This window comes from Cheilinus undulatus, linkage group 14 (assembly GCF_018320785.1).
Source record: "Cheilinus undulatus linkage group 14, ASM1832078v1, whole genome shotgun sequence".
Classification (NCBI taxonomy): domain Eukaryota; kingdom Metazoa; phylum Chordata; class Actinopteri; order Labriformes; family Labridae; genus Cheilinus; species Cheilinus undulatus.
Window position 1 is genome coordinate 43,930,161 of NC_054878.1, and position 26,594 is coordinate 43,956,754.

Below are 26,594 nucleotides of genomic sequence, written 5' to 3' on the forward strand. Positions count from 1 at the left end.
AAGCTGTAGCTATGCAGATAACCTGGCAACTATAGCTTCTTTGTGAGCTTAGCTTTAGCTATGTTATGTACGTAGCTCTGTTACCCATAGCTAAGTTAGCTTAAGCAAAGTGAGCTTTAGCAAACATAGCTAAAACTAACTTAGCTATGCAGATAATGTAGTTTTGTTGCTAATGTAGCTGCTTTGTGAGTTTAGGTTTAGCTACTTTACTTATGTGGCTCTGTTATCTATGGTTAAGTTAGCTTGAGCAATAGGAGTGTTAGCAAATGTAGCTAAAGCTAACTAAACTACAGAAATAACAGCACTATAGCTTCTTTTTGAGCTTGGCTTTAGCTCCGTTAGGTACATAGCTATAGTTATTGATGTAGCCTATGCAGCTAACAGAACTATGTATGCTACATTTGCTGCATTAGCATTTTTATGGAGGAGTTTTTTCCTGTAATCAGGCTGTTTACTTAACTTTATTCAATGTTTTATAATCTGTTTTTTCAGGTCAGGTTTTGGCATCTTTAATGTTACCTAAACCCTTACCCTAAATGTAAGTTTAATCAGATTTGAAAGTTGTAGCGACTATTTCCGTTCATACGGTATCTTAGATTAACAAACTGTAGCCAAGCTGTCTTGGAGGACCGTCCAAGGGGGGGGCCTTCAGAGCAGCAGCTTCATTCAGGTTCATCCTCTGGGAGCAGGAACTGAATCAGCACCATTCTCAGCTGAATTATTATGGTATGTCTGAGTGACAAATGGACGTATCCATGGTAACTGCTGTTGCTCTGCAGGCTCTGGCTGGCAGGTAGACGGTCCTGCTCCTGGTCTGGATCAGCCTCTGGTGATTTGGTCTGACAAAACAGCAGACAGATCCCCATTCATCTTTTACACAACTGTAACACACACGCAAGTGAACTTTGTGTGTTTGTGCGTGTGTGCGCGTGCGTGCGGCTCGGTTCCGCCCTCCGTGTGGGAGCAGGCAGACCAAACAGACATTTTGTGGTTCTGAATGAAGCGGAGGAGCTGATGATGAAAATGTCTTTCAGCCTCACACTCCGAGCTTCATAAACGAACACACTCTCTCCAACGGAACATTTCTCACGCAGTTCGGCGTGACGTTGGTTCCGCAGCGGATGGAGCGGCAGTAACGGAGCAGCTCTGGTCCGATCTAACAGAGAGTTTCTGGAGAGTTCGGTGTTGGCCGAATGAAAGAGGAGCTCGTGAGGATGAGTTAGAGCCTGAGTTAGAGATGTTTAACGGCTGATTGCCACTGAAATCTTTCTTAAATGATCGATTCATCCTGTGGAGCTGCATTTAAACGGACGCCGGCCTGACGCTGCTGAGATACGAGCTGAGGATCTGCCGGTTAACGGACACGGTGATTGGTGAGCCATCTAACTGACACGGACTGAGGCTAGAGCCGACCGAGCTAACGGCCAGGAAGAGGCCGGAAGTAAGCTGCTCTGCCCGGTATCAGCCCGAACACGGAGGAGCTGTGCACCGAACCTCCGTTAAAAACGAGCCGATTAACGGAGAACACGGTGAGCTGGGATGGATTAATGTGAGCCGATTTGAAGCCTGGAGGATGATGGTGTGTTCTGTAGTTCTTTCTGGATTTTTCTCTGAGTATTTCATTTAAAGATTTCTTGATTCAACCATTTTAGTAACGTTTTAAACGAAGTCTAGTGTGACGTCCTTCCGCCCGCACGGAGCGAGCCGGGATCTCCTTGGAAACGGTAACCCCCCCCCCCGTACCATCAAAGGGATGGTAGGAGCGCATACCCTCCACCTGCCCCGCGCGCTACACCTGTAAACACCTCTTAACACCTGCAGCTGCGCAGATGTTCTCCAGCAGTCAGGCCGGCCTGCTGCACGCGCAGCTGGAGGAGCTGCATGAGCTCGCGCTCATCGAGAGGCCGATCCGCAGGAGCCTCAAGGTACGTCACGATTACGTCATGATTTCATAATGGGGAGGGAAAGGAGGAGGAGGAGAGGTGCAGCTTCACCGCAGGAAGCAGAGGGGAGACCCGCAGAGTGACGCACTTAGAGAAGGGGGCGAGAGGGAGAGAGAGGGGGAAGATCTGTCTCTCTTTAACAAGCAGCTGTGATCATAGGTGGTCTTACCATCAGGTATAGCAAAGTCAGTACTGGGGGGCTCCTTGGGCCTTAAGGTTCATTTTAAGTGTGTATCAAATAAGATGTGTACCTCTACAGTGGCTTTTGATGATTAAGACTTGTGCTTTGAATGTACATAAGTGGCTAGGAGTTAATGATGTACTGTACATTTAGATTGTCCCAAAATGTCCCATGGGGGACCCAAACAGGTCCAAGCCCCTAAAAAAGACCCATAATGTCTTTAGATCAGGCTAATGATAGTTAGGTAGATTGCCATGGACATACTGAAATAATGAGCTGGTGAATTACTGCGAGGTAAAATGTCATCAATGAATCAAAATGTCAGATTGGTGTCAGAGAAGAGGATGTCACCAATAGTGATCATCTATTTTTATTTATTTAAGTTCTACCTGGCCAAGAGACATTTTACTGGTGGGCTAAAAATGGGGACAGGGGGGTGATCACCCACTTGAGTGCCCTAATATGGTGAAAATGTCCTATCCACTGTTGTGGATGAATATAATAAAATGTCCTCTGAGGGGCCTATTAAGTTCACTTTATTTGGCAAAAATGCCCTTTTAAGTCCCCAACCAGTGGATAAAATATGTCACAGTGTCATCCTTTGTGCCGTCTAGGTGGACACAGGATGATAAATCGCCCTTCTATTGTGCCTTCTGTGTCGACAAAATTTGACATAGTGCTGTCTTAAGTGCACTTCAATAGAACAAAGTGCCCTTTTATGGGCATCTTTGTGCCCCTTCAGGGCACAACTTTTGACAAAGTGCCCTCTTAAGCAGGGCCATTTCTGGACATAGGTGATATAGGTGGTTGCCCAGGGCGCCACTCTGAGGGGGGGGTGCCGTCATGATCCCTGAACACTTTGAATAGGTCCACCAATATAACAGATCATCAACTCCTCTAACCTCTGCGCCCCTCGTTCATGAAACAGTCCACTCCAGGCTCACCTGGTTGCTCGTTCTCTCTCTCTCCATGCGCGCCCCTGGCACACGCACACTGTAGGCCAAGCAAGATGCTTAGAGAAAAAAAAAGGGTTCTTTTTTCCTCATTCACACAGCGCTGAACAGACATGATGCCAATTCCCCCTGATTTCCTGATTATTAACACCTGCTGATGTGTAGTGTGTGTCATTCCTCTCTCCCACCTGCACCCGCAAAATGCGCGTCCAATTCCTCCTAAAGCCTGACCATCCACGTAAAACACGGAATGACAAAAGCTGCATTCAGTTTAAGAAATTGTAATCTTGCGTTCACTTGAGCACTGCCCTTGACAAATAAGGTTTTTCACTGTTCTAGTCAAAGTTTTCTCACTGAATGGAGCATGAAAGAAAAGTCTCACATCCTCATCAGCCTTAAATGCTCCAAAAACATTGGCAGCTGACAGCCTGGACTAATTTAACCCTGTTATATTAATAAGAGTAATGTCAGGGTCATATTTACAGACTTTATGTACACATCCTTTGTTTTTTAAGCCGTAGGTGGAATTATTTTCCTGATCATTGTTCGCGAGTGCAAAAAAAGCTCAGCGTACTTCAGTCAGCTCTCTCTGAGAGTTCGTTTTTACTCTGTCTGCCCCTTTCTGTCCCTGTTCTTGTCTGTAAATTAAACTCTTTATGGAAAGAGGCCAATTTTTATGGATAGAAGGAATTTCCCCTCAAATAACAGTATTATGGCTCAGTATCTCTTTGCCAGTCTCTTCCTGTGCGTCATGAGGTGCATCAGAGCAGTGTAGACGCTCATGCTGTATGGCTGCAGCGCTATGAGGAGCGTTAAAGCTTCTGTTCGCTTTTAAGGAATTAGACTGGGCCTTGTTTACTAATTTAAACAGTTTTAGTGCAAGCAAAAATTAAATTCAGACCTGATCCCAACAGCCATCTAACTTTTTTCTTTTAGTAGAGCTAACAGGATAATTCTCGTTAAAAACTGCTGCAGGTGCTCTTGAAATATGTCTGTAATTAATAATTTCCTAATGTGTTTATGACCCTACGTTTCTGACACTGTTTTGGCGCTATGATGTGTAAATCTTGTGTGGTGGATAAGTTTATCAGTCAGAGGGGGAGCCATGGGGGGTCTTGTGGGGTCTATGCCCCTAATGTTTTCTCAAAAGCCCTGACTCTTTAACTCTGGTAGAAGTACATTACCTCTGATTACTGATGAATATAAAAGGAACTATCTTGTATTTTGAATAACAGATTGACCCTGCTGAACACAACATGGAAATTTCATTCTTGTTGCCAAACTGAAAAAACTCAAATCAGATGTTTTTTGTTACTTTGAAAAGCTTAAAAGCACATGCTACAGAATAAACAAAACCCTTACTATTAATATTTCTGCATTTTTTAAGAAACATGCATCTTTAATCACACATTTGTAAGTTCGCCTAGGGCACCAAAATAGAAAATTGCCCTGCTCTTAAGTGACCTTTAAGTTAAGAATATTTGAAAAGTGCCCTAACTGTCCCCTACCAGTAGACTATATATTACTAAATGCCCTCTTAAGCTCCCTTCCAGTGGACAACATTTGATGAAGTGCCTTCTTTAGGGACCTCTCAGTTTACAAAAAATGGTAAAGTACCCTTTGAGTAGACAAAATTAGACAAAGTGTCCTCTCAAGTGCCCCTCCAGTGGACTATATTTGAAAAATCTGGTGAAGTGACCTTTGTGTGGACAATATTGGACAACGTGTCCACTTAAGTGCCCTTCCAGTGGACTAAATTTGACAAAGTGCCCTGTAATGTGCCCTTCTGTTGGACTGTATTTTATTAAGTGTCCTCTTAAGTTCCCTTCTAGTGGAAAACATTTGATGAAGAGCCTTTTTAAGGTACCTCACAAATTACAAAATTTGGTAAATTGTCCTTTGAGTGGACAATATTGAACAACATGTCCTCATAAGTGCCCTTCCAGTGTACTAACTTTGAAACAGAGCCCGCTTAAGTTCCCCTTCAGTGGACTATATTTGGCAAAGTGTCCTCTAAAGTTCCTTTCCAGTGGATAACATTTAACAAAGAGCCCTCTTAAATGCCCTTCCAGTTTACAAAATTTGGTAAAGTGCCCTTTGAGTGGACAATATTAGACAACGTGTCCTCTTAATTGCCCTTCCAGTGGACTAACTTTGAAACAGTGCCCTCTTAAGTGACCCTTAGTAGACTATATTTGACAAATGTGCCCTTCTGTTGGACTTAATTTGACAAAGTCCCTTTCTTAGTGCCCTTCCAATGGACCACATTTGACAAAGTTCCTTCTTTAGGGACCTCTCAGTTTACAAATTTGGTAAAGTGCCCTTTGAGTGGACAATATTGGACAGCGTGTCCACTTAAATTCCCTTCCAGTGGACTATATTGACAAAGTATCATCTTGAGTTCCTTTCTAGGGGACTAAATTTGTCAATGTGCCTTTTAAGTGCCCAAGAGTAGACACTTTCTGATAAAGTGTCTTCCATGGGAAAAAAAAATGGAGCTGGCAGCTGAGAGGAGGATCAGGAGAGGAGGGCAGAACTTTCTGCTAAGTAGGGAGGGCCAACTGAACCTGGGGGTGGTGCTAACTCCCCAGGCCAGGGGCACATATTTTTGTTAGAAAAGCCTGAAAAAGTGTATCTTGCATAATAAGTGCCCTTTAATGTTTGTCCTGTGAGGTTTTGAGAGGCCTCTTTAGAGTGGTGGGCCATACCCCGTTGATAGCTACACCCTTGGATTAGTCATGCCCCATGGGCGCTGCACTACCTGCAGTTGCGAAAGACCCAAACATGCACTGAGATTTGACATCTTAGAGTGTATGAGACAATAATTTCCTGGAAGAAAATATGAAAAATCAACAGAAATTACAAAAATACAAACAATAGAATTTACTCTGAATGTGTTTCAGACAGCGGAGGAGATCGATCAGCTGACAGTGGATGAAGACCTGAATGATATCGAGAGAGCTGTATACCTGCTCAGGTGAGGTAACAGTTTAAGCAGCATGCTAACATGCTAACATTAGGATGTCGGCAGACTATTGAACATTATGTTCCTCCTACTTGGTTATCTGAACTAAGTAAGCCTCCTAAAGGCCAACCCCATTAAATCTAAACCAGATCTTTGTATATGCTTTGGTGGATTTTGGATTCTGGACTCATGGCTGAGGATCTAGACCTCAGATAAATCCGGATCTAATGTGAAATTGGAGGATGGCAGGATACTGAAATGTTTGTGGGACATGGACCTGGCTGCAGGAATTGTCAGAGTTCACTCAGGCTTCAGCTTTCTTCATCTATAAAAGTTGTCTATTAAATACAAACTCAAGATGAACAGTTGTCAGTCCATATGTTCTACATGCCTTAACTCCATTTCTTCTTCCTGTGGCCCTCAGTGTGGGTCAGGAGGTCCAGAGAGCAAGTGTCATCAGTAACCTTCCCATCCTCGTCCGCCAGAATCCTGCTGAGACATTTCGTCGAGTGGTACCAAAAGTCCGGGTATGTACTCTCTAGCATCAGCCAGTCTCAGTGAGGACACTGTTAGCACTGCATTTTATGATGCTATAGATTTGGTAACCTGTCCCTCCTGTTTCAGGAGGTCCTGAACGGAGCGGGAGCAGAGATACAGCTCGCAGCAGCCACCTCGTTTTTAACCATTCTGCAGGATGACATCATTCTGATCCACACTCACACCTACTCCATCTTGAAGACTGTCCTGCTGCACCTGAACCACCGAGACACAGGTAACAACACCTGGACCACCAAGACACAGGTACTCATGGATCATGTAGACACAGGTAGAGAGCAGAATTCATGGCTTCATCAACAGCAGCAAGTCACCAAAGTCCTGAAGAAACAAAGCAGCTCCAGACAATCACACTACCACCATGTTTTTATGTTGGTATGATGGTCCTCCCACGTTCTTCTGCTTATTCGGGGCCAGGTCGCGGTGGTCGCAAGCTAAGCAGGTCAACCCAGTCATCCCTCTCCCCTGCAACATTTTCAACTCCTTCTAGGGGATCCTGAGGCGTGCCCAGACCAAACAAGATAAACAATTCCAGCTGCACATTCTGGGTCTCCCCCCAGGGTCTCCTCCAAGATAGATGTGCACAGATGACCTCCAAAGGGGAGCGTTCAGGAAGCATCCTGATCAGATGCTGGAATCAACTTAACTGGCTCCTTTCAATGCAATGGTGATCTATTCATGGCTGGATGGTAGATCTATTCATGGCTGGATGGTAGATCTATTCATGGCTGGATGGTAGATCTATTCATGGCTGGATGGTAGATCTATTCATGGCTGGATGGTAGATCTATTCATGGATGGATGGTAGATCAATTCATGGCTGGATGGTAGATCTATTCATGGATGGATGGTAGATCAATTCATGGATGGATGGTAGATTTATTCATGGATGGATGGTAGATCAATTCATGGATGGAAGGTAGGTCTATTCATGGATGGATGGTGGATCTATTCATGGATTGATGGTAGATCTATTCATGGCTGGATGGTGGATCTATTCATGGATGGGAGGTAGATCTATTCATGGATGGAAGATAGGTCTATTCATGGATGGATGGTGGATCTATTCATAGATGCATGGTAGATCTATTCATGGATGGATGGTGGATCTATTCATGGATGGAAGGTAGATCTATTCATGGATGGATGGTAGATCTATTCATGGATGGATGGTAGATCTGTTCATGGATGGATGGTAGATCTACTCATGGATGGATGGTAGATCTATTCATGGATTGATGGTAGATCTATTCATGGATGGATGGTGGATCTATTCATGGATGGAAGGTACATCTATTCATGGATGGATGGTGGATCTGTTCATGGATTGATGGTAGATCTATTCATGGATGGATGGTAGATCTATTCATGGATGGATGGTAGATCTATTCATGGATGGATGGTAGATCTACTCATGGATGGATGGTGGATCTGTTCATGGATAAAAGGTAGATCTGTTCATGGATTGATGGTAGATCTATTCATGGATGGATGAATCTATTCATGGATGGAAGGTAGATCTGTTCATGGATTGATGGTAGATCTATTTATGGATTGATGGTAGATCTATTCATGGATGGACGGATTGGTTGGTCAGAGGAAACATGGATGGTTCAATGGATGTTGGATTGATTGATGGATTGATGCCTTTAACTAATGGATGGATGGATATGGATGGATATTGCACATTTTGTGTCCACATTAGTTTTTTCTCAAGTTTTGTCCTAAGATGCCGATTCTAGACTGGTTTAATTGATTTTTTTTTGTAATTGATGTATTAATTAAAAAAAAATCCTTTTTGTTAATTCTTTGTTAAGGTTGATGCTGCTGAGCCTGATGATGATACTGATGTTGACATAAACTTTAAAATGATGTTGACCATGCAAATGTTGAAGTTGCTGTCTTGTTTGACAGTGGTGAGCAACGCCTGGTTGGAAACGTTGCTGTCAGCCATCAATGCTCTGCCTAAAGAGACCATCAAACAGGAGGTAAACTTTTATTTCTACCAGTCTATCTACACATTTCACCGGATACGTAGAGCTGTTGTTGGTTTCTAGCACACACCTAAGACTGAAGGTATTAGATCCTTCAATGCCATAGCTCCAACACTTTAGGATGATCTTCCACTGTCTTTATGCTCTAAAAAAGCCTGTTACTGATTTTAAAGGTCAATTAAAGACACACCTGTTTAAGCAGGCGTTTAGTTAATTATCTATTTTAAAGGGCTAGTATCGTTTTGTTGACAGTACTTGGTAACTGTTGTTTATGCTCTTATCTGTGCACATGTGACAGACTTTCTATTGTAGTTTCTACCTTGCTATCGTTATTGTGGTGATTTAATATTTGTCATATTTTTGATTCTTTGCATTTTGCATCTCTCTAAAGCATGTTGTGGCTCATATCTGTGAAAAATATGTGTGTGTTCATGTTGCTCCTTCTCTAGGTGCTCAACCCCCTCCTCTATCAGTCCCAGCTTTCTCCCTCTCTTCAAGCTCGTCTGTCCAGCTGTCGCATTTTGGGGAAGGTTGCGAGCAAGTTTGATTCTCACATGTGAGTGTGATAACATAGACACTCCCTACACATGGGTATGGGTTCTATGCATGAACTGCCTCCACATTTGGCATTAGACCGCTCCCACACTTCCAGTCAGGAGAAGAGAAAGGCGTATGATGGCTAATTCGTTGCGGTTTACTCGCTGTTTGCATGAGTTACATGAGCTGACTGTCAATGACGAGTTAAGTTTAGCTGAAGATGTACATTGCAGCACGCAGCAACGATGTCCAGAAGTGCTTTTAACCTGTTTTTGAAACATCATTTTAGCATGTTTGGATGCCAAGCGATGATGATAGAGTAAACATAAACAACAATCGAAACAAGAAAAACCAACGAAATGGGCAAATTAAGGCACTATAGGAGGGTTTAGATTCCGTTTTGGCGTAGCAGGTATCATTGGGCGGAAGTTGTGAAACGGTCTTATTTTCCACCGGAAATACGCCACCCCCTGCCGTGCATAAAGCCCATTGATCCCAAACACCCATTGGATACTAGTGAATCGCTCACTTTTTAAAGTTGTCCATTTGGACTCCCTCAATTTACCAAAGTCACAGCATTGCAGAGTGAGGTGGGTGCACTAATGCAGAGTATGTAGAGCTCATAATGACATAGGTCACTATATCATTGCTAAAGTGTAGCTTTAGTTCTAAAGTCTTTACCAGGCTTTAGTCTAGTGACGTCACACCTGTCCAGGTAATATCAGAAGATCTCCTGTGACTTGGATTGTTTAAGATTGTTTCCAATAAAGTTTAATGGATCTCCTGTGAATCAGGGTGAAGACAGAGCTGCTGCCACTGGCCCGGTCCTTGTGTCAGGATGTGGAGTTTGAAGTGCGAGCCTGTATGTGTCGTCAGCTGGAAAGCATCGCCCGGGCGACAGGGTAAGCACCACCAGATGGAGAATTTCAGCTAACAAACGTCCTCTTTCCATCTCACTGTCCTCTCCTGTCCTTTCAGGGTGGACGACACCCGTACCGAGCTGCTCCCTGAACTGGTGGAGCTCGCTGAAGATGAGGAGAGCAACGTCCGCCTCGCTGCCTTCGACACCATCGTCAACCTGATGGAGATGATGGACAGCGGTGGGTCTGAGCTGTTGTCAGTAATCGTTGTTGTTAACGCTTTTCGCAGACTGTCAAACTTTCCATCAGTGGGAAACTGAGATTGATACTGTGGACTAATTGTTTGATAAATTTATAATTCCAGTTCTTCTGGGCCAATAAAATCACAAACTCTGGTTTTAACATGGTTCCCTTCCCTTCCAGACGACAGAGTCCATATCGTGGTCCCCCTGGTAATGTCAGTGTGCGAGGTGGCAACGGAGGGAGCTGTCCTGGTGTCTTTGTCATTCCAGTTTGGGAAGCTCTGCAGTGGACTGGAGGGTGAGATTCAACACCGAAACCATGCCCTAGAAACGGAAGAACCTAAAAGTCAAAAGACCCACGCCAAAATTGAACCAGCCAGGGGTTAACTTAAACCGAAGCCTAACAAAAATAGAGGCTGTTGAAAGATATTCAATACATAAAACTACCAATATGTGAAGTCTTAACCACCCAGATCAGGCAATTTTACACTCCCCAGACTTGGGTGTAGGTGCCAGTCAGTATGGCTGTGTCAAAGACTAAAATAAAAAAAAGTTTTGTAAGTGCACTGTACAGTTTTAGTTAGTTTTCATGTTTTTGGTAAAGCTTAATTTTGATTTAGTTTCAGTTAACTAAAATGAATTTTGAATTTTAGTTTTAGTTATTTTGTTATTTTTAGTAAACTGTAACAACCTTTGTGTGCATGCTGTCAGTGACTAACTGTTGTTGTTTCAGGCTCTCTTTCAGACGAGCAGAAGAGCCGCCTGCTGCAGAGGTTTAAAGTTCTGTGTGTCGCTGGTCTGCAGACTGATGGGAACCAGACCAACGGCAACAACGAGTCCATCCTGATCCGCTGTAACTGCTGCTACAACCTGCCTGTAAGCACCAACATGCAGACTTAGGCACACTCTTTAAACGTTCACACATGATGCCACCTCCTGCTCTCTCTCTCTCTCTCTCTCTCTCTCTCTCTCTCTGCAGGCCATGGTAGTATTTGCTGATTCGGCTCACTTCCCCTCAGAGCTCTACCCATCATTCTCTGGTCTTTGTTGTGACCCAGAGGTCAGCGTTCGACGGAGCGCTGCAGCCAGCTTCCACCAGGTCAGACATCTTCATCCAACAGGAAACACTTTTCCTCTCAGCAAGAAAAAGATACAACAAAATGACTCAACCCTTAAGATAAGTCTTTATTGCCTCCCAAAGGGGCAATTTAGTTCATGACAGAAGTTTACAAAAACCATACACATCATAAAATACATAAATACATACACACAGGTCAGCTGACAGATTTTTCTGAACCCCTGACAAACCCAGAGGATGGGCCCTCCCCAGCTGGGATTTATTGATGGTATCAATGTTGGATGAGTAGCATTGGTGCTAGCATATGTCCTAGCAAACAGTTACTTCATTCTGGATCTGAAAACGTGTCAAATTTTTTGGGTTGTGATGTTGAGATAATTTTCCCTTGTGCCAGTTTTAATCACTATTTCCACCCATTTTTGCCACTATTATATGCCACTTTTTTCTTTGGATGCAGCAAATTTTGCACAGTTTTGCCTCTTGTTACTAATTTTTTGCAACATTTTAACCCCTTTTCATCACTTTTTTCCCCCAAAGTTTTGCCACTTTTATCCAATTTCAGCACCTTTTCCACACATTTTTGCCACTATTGACCTGTTTTTACCACTTTCTGCCCATTGTTTTCTCTGTTGATCCATTTTTGCCACTGTTAATCCCTTCTAGATTTTTTTATGTCTATGTTAACCAATTTTGATGCAATTCTCTATTTGTTACATGCTTTTTTCCACTTTTAACACATTTCTGCTACTTTTAAAACCCACTTTTTACCAACTTTACTGCCGATTTTAGTCAGATTTAACATATATTGATTCTGACTTTTTTCAATCAGAAAGACTGGACTTGGACTAGCCAAAAAATAGATGATCTATAGATGATCTTTGATGACTAAAACTGACTAAAAATAAGTTTAGTTTTCATAAAGGTGACTTAAACTAGACTGAAATCTAAATTAGTTTTTGCCAGACATTCACAATCCATGATATTTCTCCTCTGTGGGTAAATACATCAAAATACAATGCATCTGTATCTCTTCTGCCTCTCAGCTGTAGAAAGCAGGGACCCCAGATTTGGCAGGGTGCAGAGAGAGGTCCAGATTCAGGCTAGAGAATACATGCTAGGACTTTAAGTTAAGATTAAAGTCTGAGGACATCACTCCCCTTTTTCCCCCCTTATGGGCGGCCTTGGTTATACATAACTCCCATGGATTTCATCATGACAGATCAATATGATACGCCACAGTCCAAAGTGTTTTGTTTGTGCCTACAGCTTATCTAAAAACCCAACAGTTGATGGAACAAATGTCCTCATGTATCCTGGCCTAAGTAAACCTCTTCCCTGATAGCAGAAGTCTAAACTCTGCTATCTGAGTAGCCCTCACTTGGAGAACACGGCCAAGTTTAAGTTTTAAGTAAAAGCCAACAATCTTTCTTCAAGTTAAAATTATTTCCCAGTCTGTTTTTGTTAACCAAGCTGAGATTATAAAAAGAACAGATCTTAGCAGAAGTACAACTGGACTCAATAAAAGCTGAGAACATTTTTGTTGAATGTCAGCCTTAGTCCACAAGAAGTGTTTAGACTAAAATAACAAAAAACACAGCTCTGTATAGTCTTTATTTTATAAGACTGATTAAAAGTTCTCTGATGTCACTTCCTGTCAGGTGGTAAAGCTGCTTGGTTCAAACGTCCAGCTGGTCGCCAAAGAGCTCCTCGCCCTCCTGCAGGACGACGCCCTAGAGGTGAGCTGCCGTCCCGCCTAACACAGCCACTCAACATGTTGTTTACATGTTTGTCGAGCTCAACAGTGTATAAATCCTCTTCATTTTCCTCATAGTGGATTTGATTTTTAGTGAGTAAGAATTGGCAACTAAAGAGACTTCAAGTTCACATGCAAACCTTTTACAAATTGGGGAAACTTACAGTTTCATGTCTTTTGTTTTTTGGGACTATGATGAACCATCACACTTCTCAGTGAGAATCAGAAGTAAATTCTCGCTAAATAATGAGCCTCAAAGGTCTGGCACCTCTTGCAGTTTTGTACATAAAGGCCCTGGTCTCTATTTGAGGATTTCTGGTATTCTTTACCTTTTTTATCCTGACAGATCATCCTGATCAGTTTCATGGTTTTTCTTAACATGCTGGTATCAGGATGTGATGATTTTACTCTGACATTTCTTTGGCTCATATTCATCAACACAAATAAACACGCTGTACATCCGCACTCACACTCCAGCTGGTTTCGGTGCTTTAGTGCGTCTGTGTTCTCGCCGAGGTGTTGGACGCTCTGATGAATCACCTCGAGGAAACTTTGGAGGCGGTTCTTTCCGGAGGAGAGAATCTGACGCTGGACAACAAGGTGAGAGCTCACCTTTACCTGTTCAGTGCTGACGCCTTGACCTGAATTCCTAATAATGCTTCTCTTCATCCTCTCTGACACCTTTTCTCCTGATGTGTCTTCATTATTACTTCCTAATCTTTCTGCACTTTTCCTGATCAGTTCCCAGAGCTCTTGGCGGCGCTGCTGTTGGCGGAGCAGAAGGTCGGATGTTCGCTGCGTTGGCGACTGCACGAAAAGCTGCTGCAGCGTTACAGCTACCTGGCCAGACTGCTGCCTGGAGAAGTGCTGCACCAGAGCTTCTCCCCTCGCATCTTCATTATCCTCACTACCAACGTGAGCAGCTGCAGCAGACACGCAGCAGCAGATGTACTCAGGTGGCACACCATCAGATGTGTCATCTCCTCTCTCCGTCTCTCTCCATTGTTGCAGAAGGTGTTGCCTGTTCAGAAGGAGGCAGCTCGGACGTTCTGCACATTCCTGCGATACAACCGGAAACACGAGCAGCGCCAGGAGATGATGGAGCGGCTAATCCAAGGTCAGAACTACCTGTCTTCATTCCAGGTGACCTTGAGTGTGTTGCCACTGAGGACATCATCATTAACACCTGAACTTCCTGGCTGTCATAATTGAGACAGAACAAGTCCTCTCCAGTGGAAGGAGTCTACCTTTGTTTCTGTTAGTCGTTAGCCGTTAGTGCGATAACTCAGGTTTCTCTTACCATCTAGCAGCCCTGATGCTGTTCAAACTTTTGATCTTATTAGCTGAAATACATAACCATTGAAGTTAACAGGGATGGGAAACCTCCAGTTTCCACATACAGAAACTGAGCTGCGATCCGCTGGCAAATTGTACTGCGGAGCACATCATTCCCTCTGTAGTCTATCAGAGCAGTTCCACAGCCGGTGCTCCAGACTGGAAGCAACGCACGCATGGAGCGCCACTCCACTACGCTTCATTCGAGATACGCTGCAGGTCTATTTTCAGTGCTAGCTGCATCAATACCCGTCGATCAGAAAGCTCCAAACAGGAAGTCACAAGCGTAGAATATCCGGTTCTTTCAAAATACAACACAATGCACGGACTCCTGGTTGCACATCATCACTATATCAACATTATGTCTCATCCTGCAGCGAGAGCAAAAGGTCACCGAGAGGTCAGTGGGTCACAGGGCTACAACAACGCCTTTGATGAGGAAAAGTTCACTTTTGAGGACATTTATCTAAAGAATTTTACATAAAACCACACATCTTTTAAGCAAACATGAACCTTTTAAATTCCTAACGCACTCGACCAATGGCAGAAGCAGTGATATCATGGACTTATACCGGAATGGATGATAAATTAACCCCAAGAGGCAAAATCGTCTTCTGTTGACATACTATTCCTGCATGAATTTGCAGTTCTCCTGTAATCTCTGCCCGCTTATCAGGGTTGAGTGCCAAGGCACAGCACTCTAGACCAGTGTTAATTTTCACAGCTATTTTTAATTTTAGTCTTAGTCTTTGGATGAAATGTCACATTTTATTTATTTCTGCCCTTTTAAGTTTTAGTCTTGCTTTAGTTGACGAAAACTCTAACATTTTAGTCTAATTTTGAGTCCATTAAAAGTCCTCACGTTTTAGTCCTGACTCTTAGACCAAGCATTTATTCTCTTGCTTAAATCTGGTACAAAATCATGGTAGTGTGATCTCTGCACTCTGTCAAACCTGGGGTCCCTGCTGAGAAGCAGAATAGCTACAGATGCATTGTTTTTTGACAGATTTACCCACAGTAGAGAAATATCACAGATTTTGAATGTCCGACGAAAGTTTTTGTCATGGACAAAAAGGCTGTTGGCAACTAGTTTTCGTCGTAGTTTTAGTTGACAAACCAGTGGGTGAGGTCACTTAACCCCAGTAGGAGCAAACCCACGGCACTTTGCAGCACGGCGCAGTCATCCTATGTGTAAATTGCGGCTTGGGGTTTGTTTGTAAAAATGATAATGATCCCACTGAAGGTTGCCACTCAGATTTATGGAGCCAATAAACTCAAGTACATTGCTGCCTTCTGAGAGCATGACTTTGGGCTCAAAATTTTTTTCAAACTTTCCTCTCAAACCTGCCTCTAGGCCATAGACTGTAGAAAGAATAGGACAAACCCTGTGTGACGTCAGCCGTCTGCTTACGATAGGCGGGCTCAAACCGCTTTTGAAGCCATCCGTGGCGGCTTCCATATTGAAATCACTGTCTCAACCGAACTTTTGATCAACCTTACAGCTGACAAGAGCCCAACCACTGAACTCGACTTCCTGTCAGCTCAGCTAGTGCGAAAGCCATCCTTCTGGAGATAGCGTGTGCTTGTCGAGCTACCTATCAATCAAATCAGATGTGCCAATCAGTCCACAGTGAGGTTTTTCCTAAATATAATCTAAATGATTGTCGTACAAAACAATTCACCCCCCGTACAGTGAGAGCACATGAAGACAGTTGCTAATGAGACACGTTTGGTTTTCTGAACCAGGTTGTAAACCAGTTTATTTCTAGTGTAAAAATTGGCTGTTTAAAAGGTGTCCAGACGGGACTTCTGGTGTTCCTGCAGCCAGCCTCAGGTGGAAACTTGCGGTATTGCAATTTTTTGCACTTCCACATTAGCTTCATTTTTCAGGACCGGAGGTTGCTGCTTTTTTGTGCACAAAGTATGTCAAAACTGATCAAAACTGCCTCCTTGTGTTTAGTTGTTCCCTCAAATGTAATGCTCATTCAGGTTGATTCTAACCTTGCAAGCCAGATGGATGTGTGAAACACATCCATCTGGGAAACCACTCACAGACAGCTTTTGGGACAGGGCAGAGTCTTTGAAAAAACTTGGAGGGTGAGTGGATGAACATTCTGTCTGTCACATCTTTACGGGCCAACCAGAGCAACAAAAAACACTTTAGGGGTTTTTAATATTTAATGTTAAAGTTTCATGATGATTTCTGGCTCTCAGACTTTCACAATGTGAGTGTATGTGATAGAGGGTTGGGACTCTGTGAGATCAAAGCAAATGTCTCCTGGAGACCAGCATAGCAACAACAGACAGATCTAACATGATTGGTCCATCCTTTCCTGTTGGTTGGTTTGTCAAAAAATACATGAGCAATGACACATTTTGAGCTTGCAGAAAAAGTTTCATACAGAGAAAAATTAGTGTCAGTTTCACAAACAAGCAGAAGAAGCCTGGAAGAGAGGAGAATGATGAGCATGAGAGCATGAAATCTGAGCAAGCAACTAGAGATTTGAGAGCAACCAGATATTTTGAGCTCAAACAGAGAAAGTCTAAGCACAAGAAGGCAGTTTAGAGCACAAATGCAGGTTTGAATGGCAAGTTTGAAGAAAAATCTCATTACAATGCATTCTTGAATTCTGCGACAATAATGATTCAGTACAGATTGTTGATGATGTCTTCTGGTACCGACCCTAGATCTGGCTCAGGGCCGGAGCTACTGGAACCGTCTGAGATTCCTGGACGTCTGTGAAATCGCAACCGAGATCTTCTCCAGAAAATACTTCAACAAACATTTTCTTATCCCAGCGCTGGAGCTGGTCCACGACCCTGTGGCCAACGTCAGGTAGCGTCCCTGGCGTTCTGTCATAGTCACAGGTGAAACCTGTCTCTCTGTTTCCCACACCTGTCTGTGGTCTATCTACTCCAGGTACAAGCTCTGCCAGCTGTTACCCCGACTGCGCTCGTCGCTGCGTCTGCCGGCTGACAAACAGCTGCTGCAGCAGCTTGACTTCTGCGTCCAGAAGCTTCTCTGCAGAGAGAAGGACAAGGATGTGGTCGCCACCATCCGCAAGGTAATAATGTCACACCTGAGAGCGTTCTGGGCTCAGTGTAGGTCCAACATTATCAGAGGCTGTGTTCTAACTCTCACAACCTCTGTTTTAGTGCTCTTCTCACCAGGACTGAATGATTTTGGAAAATAATCTAATTGTGTTTTTTCCAGCATTGCAATTGTACTTTAATATATAATTATTTTTGAGTTCCTTATGTATTTTTTCAACAAACACCAGTAATGAACATTCTGTGTGTAGCCAACAGAATATACAACTAAAGCTGTTCTTTTCTGTAGGCCGGGCACATGTCTAAGAAGATGATAAATGCATTGTTTTTTTTAATTCTGTCAGTATACTTTACCAGACAGTCTCTATTCAAGCCCAGTTCAAAAAAAGTTGGGACACTGTGTAAAATGTAAAAAAAAAAAAAAAAGTTGGGACACTGTGTAAAATGTAAAAAAAAAAAAAAGTTGGGACACTGTGTAAAATGTAAAAAAAAAACAGAATGCAGTGATTGTCAAATGTCATACATATTTAATTCACAATAGAACATAATAAACATATCAGGCGTTGAAATTGAGACATTTTACAATTTCATAAAAAGTGTTAGCTCATTTTGAATTTTGTAATAGAAGCAACTTATCTCAAAAAAGCAGGGATGTGGCAACAAAAGGCGAGAGAAGTAAGTAGTATTAATGAAAAACAGCTGGAGTAGTATTTCAGAACTAATTAGGTTAACTAATCTGACACGCCAAATGGATTTGTTTCACACATTCATCTGGTAAACCTTCCATAGATGGCGTTTGGGAAAGGGCAGAGCCTTTGAAAAAAACTTGGACAGTGATTGGATGAACATTCTGTCTGTCATATCTTTATGGGCCACTCAGAGCAACAAAACACGTGACGTCATAGCCGCTACTGAGGAGTAAATCCATAGAGAGAAGATGGATTCGCCAGTGAGAAACATGGAAATGGGGGAATTCATCAGCTTTACAAGGTTAGGTTAACTGGCAACAGCTCAGTAACATGATTGGGTATAAAAAGAGCATTTCAGAGAGGCAGAGTGTCTCAAGACTGGGTTCAAGACCGTGTGTCAAATGCTGATGTGCTCAGGAGAGCAGGGATGGGAAGGGTCAGCTACTTACTAGAGGAACAGCAGCTGTGCTTTTATGGGCACCTGGCACTCTTTCCAGGGCCTGATCCAGCTCCCCACATACTGGGTGCCAAAGACCCGATGGGGGCAACCATGTGCATCATGGAGGGGTCAGCTGGGAGGATACTTGGAGGGATGGGGGATGGCCATCAGAAGGCCAGGGCAGTACAGGGCCAAGGTCAACACGGCAAAGTGCTGAACCGGCATATACTCCAATACCTGACCTGATCTGAGAGTCTCTCAGCAGTAAAGATGGACAGAGATTCAACAGAAACCGAGTCTAAGAATTGTGGAAAAATTTCAGAATTTTTGTTGTCATTGTCTGACAACATGGTTGGTCATGCCATACATGAATGCAAGGTAAAGCTGTATCATGCAAAAAAGAAAACAAACACTGCCAAAACTCATCTAAAATGGACTGAGGCAAGATGGAAAACTGTTCTGTGGTCACATGAACCAAAATTTGAAATTCTTTTTGGAAACCTTTGACTTTGTGTCCTACAAACAACAGATGAGAGGGACCATCCAGCTTGTTATCAGAGCACAGTTCTAAAGCCTGCATCCCTGATGGTATGGGGTTGCATTAGTGCCTATGACATGGGCAGCTTACACATCTGGACAGGAACTATCGATGCTAAAAAGTAGAGAGCAACACATACTCCCATCTAGACAACGCGTCTTTCAGGGAAGACCTTGACGATTTCATTAAGTCAACGCTTAACCACATACCACATCCAAGGCTGCGTGTGCTGATTAACTGTCCTATTATTTCTTTCAGACAGTATTGGAATTGGACAAACTGGACCTGACAGAGCCGGTACGTAGCTTGTTTTCATGAAGAACTAATTTCTGAAATTAGTCCCATCATGCTTTGCTGTCTGTCTGTAACCACTGTTTTACATTTCAGTTTCACAAGAGACAGGAGAGGGATGTCCTGGATCAGAAGAAAGAAAAGGAGGAGACGCTGCTTTTGGAGATGGTGAGTGTGCGCTTCGTCCAGTCATCTCTGCTCTGAATCTCTGTGTTTGGTTTTGATGACGTCTTGTCTGCGGTCAGGAACAGCTGGAGCGCCAGCAGAACGACGGCAAACTGAACTCTGAGAAACACCCGGAGAGGAAACGTAAGAATATTTTGTTTCTGCAGACGAAGTTTTGATAGTGGGATTTGGCCGTCTGACCACACTGATCACACGTCATTAATCTTAGTGTGTTTTTGAGTCCAGCCGTGTAAAGTGTCTTTCTTTGACAGGAAGAGACAGTAAGACCAGTCTATCTGCCACCAAATCCATGTCCGTGTCCTCTGGAGCTGCCTTCTCCTCCTCTGGTAAGAACCAAGTTGGACAAAGATGAGCTGTGATTTAGCCTGCTGATGAAATGTCTGGGGACTGACAATGACAATGTTTCTTCTTCTTCTTCTTCTAACAGGTAAAGATGTCAGGAAGGCCAAATTGTCGCGGAGTCGATCCCTCAGCAGCCAGCCAACCACATCCAAAGCTGCCAACTCTGAGAGACCTCTGTAAGTACACTGCACCGTCTTCATGTTCAAGATATGATCATTTAAGACCCTACGTGATACAATGTGATCATTAAAGATGCAAAACAACATGACAGGACATGATACTATATGACCTGATACAGCAGGACACGGTACGATCTGCTTCACTGCAGAGAGAATCAACAAGAACCTGATTGTGGTCTATCCATAAAACCTACCAGCTTTTATTGTGAAATCCAAGGAAGCTTTAACAATACGGCTCATCTAAAAGCAGCTGGAACATTATCATGCCCTTTAGGTAGCAGAAATACATGAAGGCTAGCCCACGAAGTCTTCACCACAGAGGTAGAAACCTCAACGAGCCCTGGAGAGCAAAGTCATTTACTTTCTCTGTTTTGAACTTTGAGTAGAACCTTTAAAGGTATGGTGAGAACTTTGAGCCTTAGATGCTAATGCTCTCTTTTCTTTGGTTCTCTGTTCCAGGAAAGTCAAAGATCTGAGAGGTCAATCTGGACCCGGGAAGTCCTCCATGTTGTCCAGTAAAGGTACTGCTCTTCACTTGCCTGACACGACCAACACTTTGAGTACTTTGCCGTCTTTTTTATTCAAGCAAAGCTTGTGTTTTGCAGATGACTCTATGAGGACGGCCCACTTCACCATGGCAACCCAGTCCACCTCCGCCATGCCTGTCCTGATCCGCAGCAACACCACCAGCCTCCTGGACCGGGCTGGTACATTAGAACACAGAACCACTACAATGGACCACAGATCCAGTACTCTGGACCATAGAACGAGTACAATGGACCACAGATCCAGTACTATGGACCATAGAACCAGTACTATGGACCACAGATCCAGTACTTTAGACCATAGAACCAGTACCTTGGACCACAGATCCGGTACTTTAGACCATAGAACCAGTACCTTGGACCACAGATCCAGTACTCTGGACCATAGAACCAGTACCTTGGACCACAGGACCAGCACCATGGACCATAGAACCAGCACCCTGGATCACAGAACCCTTACCATGGAGCACAGAAATAATGGGATGGACCACAGAACCAGTTCCATTGAGCAGAGAGACCATAAAGCCAGTACCCTGGAGCAGCGCAGTAAAACGATGGAGCGGGGCTGTGGAATAAAAGACAGCCAGTCCAGAAAGCTGACTATGTGAGTCTACAAACACTTTTAAAGTTTTTAGGAGTTGCTACGATTTGTTGCATTTTTTATTGGGTTGTGTTTGCGTCCACACTGCACTTCATCAGACATACTGTATCAGGTCAAACGTAGTCACCCACCTCTAGTCTGGGCTGTAGCTCCAGTCAGTGGCTACTGTCACTTGGCCTACTGTAGCAATGCGACCCTTAACTACACAACACATCACTGGCATCTATAGCTTGGTGTAATTTGGCAATATGTTGATATGTAAACTTAGACAAAGTTGTATATGGACTGTGTCAGAATTAAACTGGCATTTAAACCAGAGCACCGAAGGTTGTAGACGCTTACAGTAGTAGCCTTAGCCACAGGCCAGCTGTTAGCTTACCATTGATTCTGAAAGATCTGGCCATTTCCAATCTACAGTGCTTTGCTTCTTGGTTCACTTCCTGTTCTCACTTATGAACTCTGGTGCACCGAAACAAACTGAGAGCCCTTTTTCCAACATCCTAGTCGGTTCAGGTGTAAATGCTCCCAAAGGCTATATTCACATTGCAACTTTATTGCTCCATTCTAATTTGTGGCTCAGATCTGATTTTTCTCTCAGTTCACATTAGTTTTTAAGATGTGGCCTCTATCAGACTTGTGTTTGAATGTCATAGACCCACATAGGTAAGTGGCCCAAATCTGGTTTAAATAGATCAGATACCATGTGACTGTCCTGTTTAAAGTGTCTGATTTGAGTCCAAAAAATAGTCAGATTCAGGTCACTATTGCATGCAGCAGGAATGCAGCATAAAAAGTTGAAGGACCGTTTCTGATCCTGTTCAGTTCTCCAACGGCTCTGGACCAGGTCCAGGATGGCCATGAACCAAGTTTTGCCAAGACAGTCTGGCTGCAGACAGTTCACCTCTGACAGCCACTCTCACAGACTTTTCATCTGAGACGCCACATATTACAGAACAGAAGTGCCATAACGTGTCAGTACAATGTATTTACAGTTTTTTATTTCTTTTAAAACTCAACTTTGTTTATAAACAAAGTCTGGCAGTTATATTCATGAAATACCAACACTGCAAACATTAAGACACATTTCATAAATACAACAGAGAAAAAGGTCAGAGGTCTAATCCAGGATTAAATTATATATAGTGCTTAACAAATTTATTATACCACCACCCAAAGTAAGGTTTATTCCACAGCTACCCTAAATTAACAGCACTGGTAAAAATTGGTAAAACCCAAATCATTTTTTATGTTTCTGCAGTGGTTAATACACCAATATGTAGAAGCTCTTTAACCCAAATGATATTTTTAATGCTAAAATATAATAATTGTAGTTATCCATGAATTTTCAAATTTACTGATTTACAAAAAAACTGAAAAAATAGTAAAGCACATTATTATTTCTTGATTAATATGTCAAATTATAGTTATTTACTTGCATATATATATATATATATATATATATATATATATATATATATATATATATATATATATAATACTACATAAGCCAGTGTAGCTAAGTTAGCTTTAGCAACATGAGCTTTAGCAAACGTAGATATATAGCAGCTTTGTGAGCTTAGCTTAATCTGTGTTATCTACATAGCTTACACAGCTAACAGAGCTACATATGCCATGTTTGCTACATTAGAATTTTCTGAAGAACGGCATACTTTTTCCCTGTAAGCAGACTGTTTTCTCAGCTTTATTTAATATTTCGTTTTCAGGTTTTGCACGTCAGGTTTTTAACTTTAAACTTTTAGTATCCTAACCAACTTTATTGAGACGGTTTTCGCGTGTATTTCTGTTCTGAGACATACACCGTCTCAGATGAACGGTCTATAAGAGTGGCTGTCAGTACGTCTGTACTGCTGTATGTACGGTCTGCAGCCAGGCCCATTTTTGTTTTGTTTTTGTTTTTTTTGCCTGAATTACTGACCTACTCCAAGCAGATAGTTTCTTGAGTCCACCCTCCACAGCAACTTAACGATTTACATTTTTAAACCAACATGCCTAGGATGTTTTATGGTCAACTTAGCCGTGTAGTTTAGCACGTTTAGCATGTGTGGGTCTACTATAGAGTGTCCCACATCGCATATCTCTGTTAGAATATGGTATGACAGTACACTAATGAAGTACAGAACACTTAATCACAACAGATTAGTATTGTCCCAGATTGCACTATGCCGTTTTGCACTTGCAGGACGTGACGAAGGCTTAACCGCCTCTGCTTTCTTCTTTATCTACTTGTTTTTTAACAGAAGGTTAGAAACAAACATAAAGCAATTATGATTAAAATCATACAACTTGTAGTTTATGCCAACACTATTCTCTTTAAGAAATGAACTTATTTTGCCTTATATGCCTTTATTTGGTTAAACTATACTGCAGTTGTGATAAACTCAGTAGCTAGCTCGCTAGTAAGCTAGTGTGCTAACATGCTAACAGTAAAGTCATCACTGTTAAGTGTTTATTGAGGTGGGAAATGTCCATCGTTCCACATTTGAATGTGTTCCATTTGCTACGAGCTCATAACTTAGGGTGATGGGGGTTGCTCTGATTGTCAGAATTGAAATTCCGAGTTCAGGGTGCATTTTTGTAACCTGGGACGCCAGATGGATTTGTTTTACACATCCATCTGGTAAACCACTCATATACAGCCTTTGGGAAAGGGCAGAGCCTTTGAAAAAAAAATTGAAATTTTCAAGTTCCAAGATTTGGTGGAACTAGGCATTAATTCTTGGATGGTTTTGAGTGTACCAGTAGCGTTTGGCAACCCAAAGTCTACTCCATTTGAGTAGACTTAGGGTTGCCAACAGTCCCTTGTAAGCTGGGACGTCACGAATTTTGAATTACATTTGTTTGTCCTGAGAGGGATTCCCCTTATCCAGTAGTTTGACGCTACTAATTTGTAATCACTGGGCTAAGCATGCTTCTTAATTTGAATATGCTCTAAATAATTAGTATGTTGTACAAAAGTATGCAATTTGGGACACACTATATTATATGTTTAGCAATGTGAGTTAGCCCCAACTTTAGCGCGTATTAGGATAACCCTGGCTAAAGCTGTGTAACCCAGTCAAATGCTGTTGTTGTATGAATGATATTTGCTGGTGTTAGCTTATGTTGGTTCAAATTAATCAGAATATTGTAGGATTAGCGTGGTTTCTGATTTTAACAATAATTTTGGTCCTTCTTTCATGATTTACAGAAACAGGAAGTCAAACTCTTTCAGCGTCCAATCAGCACGAGACTGAAGATAACGCCATCATGCTGCTATAGGGCCGTCAGCCAATCGGCAGTGAGCTTCACGGGGGACAGGATGAATGCGCGACCCAGAATGTTACCCAGAATGCACCTGACAGAGAGTATGAATACTGTTTGAAAAACTGAGCTTTATTTTCTTAACACTGTACTGTAACGACTTCCTGCTGTCACCTGATTGGCTCAGTAAACTTCACACATACAAAATGATGCCATGTTTTATTGGTTGTGTTATTTTCTTTTGACTTGTGATTGTATGAAAATCAGTTCAACACCAATTTATTTATATTTACTCTGATAAAGACTTTTGAGTGCCTGTTGGTTGAAGCAGATGATTTACTGTAATGATATAATTCCTCTTAGCCACAATTTAGACGCCATGTTTTTATCTGTTACCATGGTCACCATGTCAGGGCCATAACAGTAAAGTGACTGACAGACATGAAAGACTTACCTTTACAACTGACGGGGCTAGACGACACCTAGAGGAAGACTGTAAACAAACTCCCTGTATCTACCATACTAGACTGTATCTGGTTGTCTATATCCAGACATGATGGTTAATGATATGCACGGCAGGTCAGGTATGGAAGCATATGCCCATTGGTCAATCTTGGTCCTGTCCTGCTCAGGCTGCCTGATTGCCCATCATCCATGCCAGGCCCAGGTCACCACAGGTATGCGAGAGTCCTCCTGAAGAGAAGTCACAGTCCAGGCACCGTCTTGGACCAACTGCTTCAGAAACAGTTGAGAACTGTTTGTTCACACCTCAGTGCATACAGCAATATTCATCCAATGTTTGCTGCACAGGGATTTCCTCCTAGTCTGGTGATGAGAGTCCCAAGGCATTTGCCCAACCACCTTTATATTACACAGCTCATCTAACAGCTGTAACAACAGTTTAACAGTTTCTCATTTTTATGCATATTTGTCACACTTACATGATTAGATCATCAAAGAAATTTCAATACTAGATCTGTTGAATCCAGAAATCCCTTAAATGGAACCTGTCTAACAAAGTGAAGCAGGCTAAAAGCAGCACATCATGGCACCATCTTGAGAAATTCAAGAACAGATGAGAGTCAAAGCCGTTGACATCTGTCAGTCTGGAAAGGGTTGCAAAGCCATTTCTAAGGCTTTGGGACTCCAGTGAACCAAGGTGAGAGCCATTACCCACAAATGAAGAGAACTTGGAACAGTGGTGAACCTCCCCAGGAGTGTCCAGCCTACCAACCTAACCCTTACTCCAGGAGGTCCCAAAAGAACCCAGAACAACATCTAAAGACCTGCAGGCCTCCCTTGACTCAGTGAAGGTCAGAGTTCATGATTCAACAACAAGAAAGACACTTGGCAAAAATGGCATCATGGGAGAGTTCCAAAGCAAAAACCACTGCTGACCAAAAAGAACACAAAGGCTTGTCTCAGATTTGACTAAAAACATCCTGATGATCCCCAAGACTTTTGGAGAAAATATTCTGTGGACTGACGAGACAAAAGTTGAACTTTCTACAAGTTGTGTCCCGTTACATCTGGAGTAAAACTAAAAAAGCATTTAATCAACAGACCATCAGACCAACAGTCAAACATGGTGGTGATAGTCTGATGGTCTGGGGCTGCTTGCTTGCTGTAATTGATGGGACCATGAATTCTGCTCTCTACAAGAAAATCCTGACAGAGAACGCCCGTCCATCAGTTCATGACCTCTTGCTTAAGAGCATTTGGATTATTCAGCAGGACAATGATCCTAAACACACCAGCAAGTCCACCTCTGAATGGTTTAACAAAACTAAATGAAGGTTTTGGAGTAGCCTAGTCAAAGTCTGGACTTGGCCATTCATGCTGGAAAACCCTCTAATGTGGCTATTTTAAAATAATTCTGCAGAGAAGAGTGGGCCAAAATTAGTCCACAGTGGAAGACTCATTGCCAGGCATCACAAACGCTTAGTTGTTGTTGCCAAAGGTGGAACAACCAGGTATTAGGTTTGGGATGCAATGACTTTTTCACATAGAAACGCCCCCCCCACCTTTCAGCAAATGTGTGCTGAAACAAGACGTTCTCAGGTTTTCCCCTCATGA

At 42.7% G+C, this 26,594-nt stretch overlaps 1 protein-coding gene across 3 annotated transcripts; it reads left to right on the plus strand.

The window, feature by feature from the left end:
• Positions 1-985: 985 nt before the first annotated feature.
• On the plus strand, positions 986-24,722 carry ppp4r4 (protein phosphatase 4, regulatory subunit 4). Of its 3 annotated transcripts, XM_041804432.1 has the most exons (26): positions 986-1,529; positions 1,653-1,925; positions 5,981-6,054; positions 6,467-6,569; positions 6,667-6,814; positions 8,512-8,585; positions 9,041-9,147; positions 9,923-10,030; positions 10,107-10,228; positions 10,412-10,528; positions 10,964-11,106; positions 11,210-11,329; positions 12,967-13,044; positions 13,578-13,661; positions 13,803-13,976; positions 14,073-14,178; positions 17,085-17,232; positions 17,317-17,461; positions 19,372-19,410; positions 19,501-19,572; positions 19,650-19,713; positions 19,842-19,916; positions 20,018-20,108; positions 20,571-20,632; positions 20,717-21,260; positions 24,466-24,722. In XM_041804432.1, the coding sequence occupies exons 2-26, from the start codon at positions 1,830-1,832 to the stop codon at positions 24,509-24,511; spliced, it is 2,940 nt and encodes a 979-aa protein (XP_041660366.1). In that variant the 5' UTR covers positions 986-1,529; positions 1,653-1,829; the 3' UTR covers positions 24,512-24,722. The 3 variants fall into 3 exon arrangements, with proteins under 3 accessions (XP_041660366.1, XP_041660365.1, XP_041660367.1); XM_041804431.1 differs by having other exon boundaries at positions 986-1,925; XM_041804433.1 differs by having other exon boundaries at positions 986-1,925; positions 19,656-19,713.
• Positions 24,723-26,594: the final 1,872 nt, after the last annotated feature.